This window comes from Myotis lucifugus, unplaced genomic scaffold, assembly GCF_000147115.1.
Source record: "Myotis lucifugus unplaced genomic scaffold, Myoluc2.0 scaffold_1493, whole genome shotgun sequence".
Classification (NCBI taxonomy): Eukaryota; Metazoa; Chordata; class Mammalia; order Chiroptera; family Vespertilionidae; genus Myotis; species Myotis lucifugus.
The window spans coordinates 50,237-56,520 of record NW_005872541.1 but is presented as its reverse complement, the minus strand read 5'-3'; the positions used below and the strand labels follow the sequence as shown (position 1 = coordinate 56,520).

The 6,284-nt window shown below is 60.0% G+C and overlaps 1 protein-coding gene across 1 annotated transcript; it reads left to right on the top strand.

Annotated features, from left to right (window-relative positions):
• Positions 1–160: 160 nt before the first annotated feature.
• Positions 161–5,217, top strand: LOC106695515 (the record flags this gene model as incomplete). Its single annotated transcript, XM_023748518.1, has 4 exons — positions 161–276; positions 1,287–1,661; positions 3,315–3,445; positions 4,421–5,217. Coding segments are annotated over 4 exons (783 nt in total), but the record flags the coding sequence as incomplete, so codon positions are not given.
• Between the last annotated feature and the right edge of the window lie 1,067 nt (positions 5,218–6,284).

Genomic DNA, 6,284 nt, shown 5'->3' with positions numbered 1-6,284 from the left:
TGCGTCTCATAGTGTTGCCATCACTGCTATGGACTGGGCTTCATGTTGGGGATACAGACGTGAGGATGAAAGATGCGCTCCTTTCCTCACAGACTGTCAGGTGGGTGGGGCTGACTGCCTGGGTGACTCTCTGTGGCTGTGTCATGCTCTGCCTATGTAGTCGGCTGAGCGTGTCAAAAAGCTGTGTGTATGGGAGCGGCTGTATGTGTTCGTGATCCTGTGCGTGACCCGAAGCTGTGAGTGTGACTATCCAGGAGAATGTGAGAGAGTATGTGAGTGAGTGTGAGGCTTTGCGCCTGAATGAGACTGTGTGTGTGCCTGAGGCTGTGAGGGTGGGTGAGGCTGTGCGGGTGGGTGAGGCTGTGCGTGTGGGTGAGACTCTGTGGGTGAGGCCTGCACAGAGAAGGCACTTATGGGTGTGTGTGTTCCTAAGGACTCAGAATGTGCCCGTGATGGGAACAGGGAGAGGGGGACCTGCAGGGGTGTCCCAGGAGCTGGTCTGAGGGCCCTGTGAATGTCAGCCACCCCCACGCCCCGAGGAGTCTGGAGGGCAGACTGGGGGTGAGTGCCAACCACGCAGCCCACGTGCACCGCCCACGCTGAGGTCGGAGATAAACCACGTGCAGGGACCTCACGGGAACCGTCACTGCCTGGCACAGCCCCACGCGAACCCTGCCGGGGCCGCTCGCACCCTCTGCCCACCAGGACAGTCTCGGGCCCGAGCTGGCTCCCAGGGGAGGGACGGCCAGCAGCTGAGCATGTGGGGACCACGCGGGGCCGTGCAGCTCCCCAGCGCTGCCCCCTCCCCCAGCCTGCTGTGCTGTAAAGGGCCCAGCAGAGGCAGAGGCACGCCCGAAAGCAGGCAAGTGACATCCAGCCAGCGCTGACCGCGGTCGGGAGTCAGGGACAGTCACAGACGCACAGGGAGAGCGGCTCCCGGAGAGCCTGCCCCCGGCGGGCGGCGGCGAGACAGGTGTCGGGCCTCACCCCCCACCAAGGACGCTCCAAAGATCGAAGCCGCGAGGAATGTTCAGACACCAGTGGTTGGTCACTGTTTTACCTCCAAGCTAAATATTTTGTCAACTGGCAACAGTTAGGAATCTACAACAGAGGAATTTAAAAAAAGAAACACAGAAATTAAGGATTAGACTGTTTATATAAGATTTTAGAAAACGGGTCATTACCCTCGTATGCTGACATTATAAAAATGTTTTAATCTGAGTTGGTTCATAACAGATATTTCCTTTAGAAACGTAACTCAGTTTTTGAATGTGCCGTTTATAAAGCACGCGTTTGTTTAAAGCTCAGTTTAACGTGCTGGCAGTAGGAGACAGAGGCCACCCTGAAAACATTGCCGTCCTGGTAAAACACGCCACGTTTTATCAGAATAACTGCCGATGGCTCAGAGAGGCACCCGTCTACAGCAGCTGCGATGTATGGTCCCCAAATGGCAGAAAACTGAAAAACGCATCAGTAAAAGACAATTCTTTTACTAAAACTGAAACTAATTGCACATTAAACTTCATCACTGGCCACTGGTCACGCCCTGAGGCCGTTCCGTGGACACCGAGATGTAATGTGACGTGCGTGTCCCTCCGCCTTCACTCCTCTGCTCCGCGAAAGGGAGGGACAGCAGGGCAGCTGAGTCCTCTAATCCCAAGGTCAGAAAAAAGCGACTTCCTGTCGTGGCCCCACCCTGTGAGTCTCAGAGATGAGTCAAGAGCAGAGCCCTCCCTGTTTGCTCCCCTTTGTGGAGGCAGGAGGGTGAGGAGGAGGAGGCAGCTGCCTCAGGCTGTGGGAGACTGAGGAGAGGGACTGCGAGAAACCCAGGACCTGAAACCAGCAACGAGCAGGACCTGCACGAGCCTTTGTGGCAGGCGTGCCGGGGGCCGTGCGGGGACCATGCGGGGACCATGTGAGCCCATGCAACAGGCAAGGGCCATGGGGCGGCCGTGCGGCAGGCGTGCCGGGGGCCGTGCGGGGACCACTTGGGGACCATATGGGGGCCGTGTAGCTGGGCCGTGCATGGCACCTGGAAACAAGGAAACACTGAAATTCGGGACATTCAGTCAATGCCTATGATCGTGTGTTCAGAGCTGCCACATCTAGAAAAACTGAAATCTAAGTCACTTACACGAAGGTGCCTGGGACCAGCGCTTCCTGGACTCCATGGGACAGGCTCCCGCCCGGCCTCCGTGGCCGCCTCCTCAGTGAACAGTCCCCCCTCCACCCCCCCCCCCCAAGGAGTGTGTGCCTGGGACCCTGAAGAGTGTGGCCTGGCCTGGTCCACGGACGAGTCCCACCGGAACCGCAACCACCCCGAGTGCGGAGACGGGAGCGCGGGCTCCCGGGCTGTGCGGCGTGGACGCTCGTGGGAAGGCCTGGCGGAACCTGGTCACTCGGCCCCTGACCCATCCCTTCTCCACCCTCGTCCCGACGTGGTTCTTGGAAATGATCTCCCAGGTCGTGGCTGGCAAACGAGCGGGCGTGAGCGGGCGTCAGGGGCGCCGTCACCTGGGGCTGGAGTGCGGTCCTCCCTCCGCTTCGCAGGGTCTGTGCTGTGGATCCCAGGACGGGCAGACCCGGTGCCCAGGCTCCACACCCCACCCAGCACGTGGACCCTGCTCTCGGCCGCCGGGCCAGCCTCCGCCCACGGCTCCCCTGAGGGGGTTTGCCCACTGCCTCCCCGTCCCATTCCCCTCCCAGCACAGGCACAGGCCAGCCAGACGCTGCTGCCTTCGACAGGAGGGGCCATGCCCACTGTCTCGCGGGTCAGCACCTCTGTTCCTTCCCCAGTGCTCAGCAGGTGCCTGACCCACTGCACAGACACCGGGCACAGCAGCACGAGGACACGACTTCCTCTCGGTGCTGTAGGCTCCGCTCCAGACCCAATGCCCCTTGCTCGCTCCTGCCGGCCTCCCAGCCCACTCCCACCAACAGGGCTGAGGTCATCCGTCACCACGACGCGTTCCTGTCCGGGTGAAGCCTGCAGACCTGGACAGAGCCCCCTCCCCGCCCCCACACGCAGCCCCCTTCCTGTTTATCTCAGAGCGGCAGGAAAATGAGTGGAAAGGCCCAAGTCCCGCTGATGTCTGTGCAAGTGACATCCGCGGCAGGTTTCCCCAGAACACGCTCTCTGCCTCGGGCCCGGCCGATAAGCGGGTTCCTGTTTATTCCCGTGGAGAACGCTCGGTCCAGGCTGCTGGGGGCACTGGCGGGTCCGGCGCCCTTGGGCACAACGGCTTCTTTGTGGGAAGGGTTTCTCGGCGGCACAACCCCCGCTCATCCCCCTCTTCTCCCCTCTGCACCCCCAGGATCCACCTGAAGGGCCTCACGGGGTCTGCCGGCAAGATCAGCAGCATCAGCCAGCCGGGGAGCGACTTCAGCACCAAGGACGCGGACAAGGACCGGTGCATCTGCAAGTGCGCGCAGATGCTCACGGGAGGTAGGCCTTCCTGCTTGTGTGGGCGAGGGCCCTGCACCAGCCAGAGAGGTGACAGCGTCCACATTCACAGACAGGCCTGCCCGCGGGAGAAGCTCGCTTTCCGCTTGTCCACCTGGAGCTGCTACCACAGGACAGAACTTGGGCACCGGGTGAAGGACAGTGACTCAGTCCAGAGGCCACATCACAGAACATGATGATGTAAACATTGCACCAGAGTATTTTCCAAAGAAACAAAACATCCAGCTACAAGTACAGCCGCTGCCCCACCCCGCCCGAGCTAACACTGCACGAGGTTCACTCACATCATGTCTCACTACATACGGAACGTCAACAGCCATGCTCCCGCTTCGTGTCCTTAGTTTCATATAAATGGCATCACTCTCTCTGTCCTTCCAACACAATGTTTCAGGATTTACTCAGACCCACACCCTCCCTGCAAACCTGGGCACCTGTGGGCTGGGTCAGGGTGAGAGCAGGTGCCAGGCACTGGGTGCCACTGGGTGCGGATGGGGACCCAGCCCCCGCTGTGCCACACCCTCACCCAGCTTCACCCAGTGAGCACCGCTACGGCTTTAAATTTTTTATATCTAGCTCCACTGGACACTTAAAACTTGGGGTTATATTTTAAACAAAAAGAATTTCTCAGGGGGTGGGGGGAGCCTGGATCAGTCCAGTTCACTGAGCTGGGGAACTGGAAAGGGTGTGGCTGCCGAGAGCCACCCCAAGGCCTTGGTGTCCCCATCCAGACGTTCCGCCTCCTGTGCGTGGCCGTGGCCTCCCCACCCAGCGCCCGAGCAAAGGGGAGAAGCCTGTCCGAGCCCCGCTCACAGTGCAGGGGGCACCCTCCCCTCTGCGGCCCCGCCCAGGGCACTCAGGACACCGTCACATAAAATGCAGTGAATGTGCCGCGTGGACCGGTGGGTGGCTGCTCCCCGGGAGGGTGGCCCCATCCTAACCCTCTGCTGCGCTTCACAGGCTGGTGGTTCGACGCGTGTGGCCCCTCCAACCTGAACGGAATGTACTACCCGCAGAAGCAGAGCACCAACAGGTTCAACGGCATCAAGTGGTACTACTGGAAGGGCTCGGGCTACTCGCTCAAGGCCACGGCCATGATGATCCGGCCCGCGGACTTCTGAGGCCTGCGCCTGCGGCGGGGGCTGCATCCCTCCACCTGAACCCAGGGGACACAGCTGCGTTGTCCCTCCACCCAGAGGGACACGCCCGGGGCCCGAGTCAGAGCCCTTGAAACTCCCCACGGACACCTGCCCTGCTCGGCAACCCCAGCACAGGCCGACCTTCACCTCGTGACCTGCAGGGTGTCTGCGCAGAGATGAGCTTAAGCTGCAAATGAGAAGATGGCTCGCGGGCTCGTGTCACGCCGTGTCAAGCGCATCAGTGAATAACTGGAAACAGCTCTGGGCTCCGGGGTCGTCTGGCTGCATCCCCGCTCGCCCACCCGCCCGCCCGGGGCTGGCGGAGAGGAAGGCAGCCTCCACGCCCCGCCCCGTGCACAGACTCAGGGGCTCCCTGGGAGGGAGGGTCACAGTGCCTTTGCCCCCCTCTTGGGTGCTTTACATTTTCATCTGAAAACAGTGTATTTGCATAGGTGTCGCCAGCTCAGTTCTAAGCTAATGCTCAAACACAGATGTCAAGTTTATACGGAGAAATTCCCAGGATGTATTCTTTCATTTTATGTAAAGATTGTACTACTTTTTTTTGCTGCCTGTTAACTATGAAGTTATTTTAGTAATTAAATATAACTTATGAGATGACGACGTTGAACTTTCATGATAATATTTACAATCCCATTTAATTCCAAAACAACGGCCGTGCGTCCTGACCAGGACTCTCCCTCTCAGGGCAGACCCGCCCTCACCCACCAGCCCCTGGGGGCTCTTCCCTCCGGGGCGGGCAGGCCGAGGAGGGGAAGCCCAGACGTGGGGCGTGCACGAAGCTGTACCGCTCGAGCTAAACACCCTCCTTATTTCAGGAAAAAAGTAATCTGTATCAGTACGGTATTTACAAATGTCTACAGAAAACTTGGAAAAGGGGTTTTGAAGCACAAAACGGAAATCTGGTGCTCGCCTCGCAGTCGCTCGCCCAGGCCGCACCCAGGCCGACCGGGTCTAACGCGGCGGCTGTCCCCGCGGGGAGCACGGCCGCTCTGAGCTGGGAGGCCCCGGGCATCTGGTTTCCACCCAGTTGCCAGGCAGCTCAGCCAGCTGGACAACCAGCCACCGTTCAGGTGTCTTCACCCTCTTCCGTCCCCCACCGCCGTGTCCCTTAGTCCGCGCTCTTCTCTAACTGATGTGGCCCCACAGGCCGCCCGCCCCCGCAGCTCATCACAGATTGGCCGGTCGGGCGCGCTCCTCGCTCCGTCCCCCTGACCAGCGTGAGGCTTTATCACCCATCAGAGGCGAGAGCATCCGATGAGACTCACGGCTGGAAGCAGCAGCACGTTCCAGGTCTCAGTGAGCCCGCGGCAGTGCGAGGGGAGGCCGACACAGGAGAGACCAGCAACGCCACCGCGCACACGGCTCGCCCACGCGGGCAGGTAGGTCAGCGCATTCCAACGGCGACCCGCCCGGTGCACTCGGGGCTGCCCGCACCCTCGTGTGAAGGGGACCTGGTGTGTAACTCGACGCTTCCCTTCCTTACCTGGATCTCAAAAGGGCCGCGCGGAGAGGACACTTTTCTCTCCTTCAGAAAACATTTATGAAGTGGACAGGAAATCAAAGCAGTCATCTTACAAATGAAAACAAAACAGCCCAACAACCCGAGAGCCACAGCGATTCAGGGCAGAGGCCAATGTCTTGTCACGTGATCAGCACCCCAAACA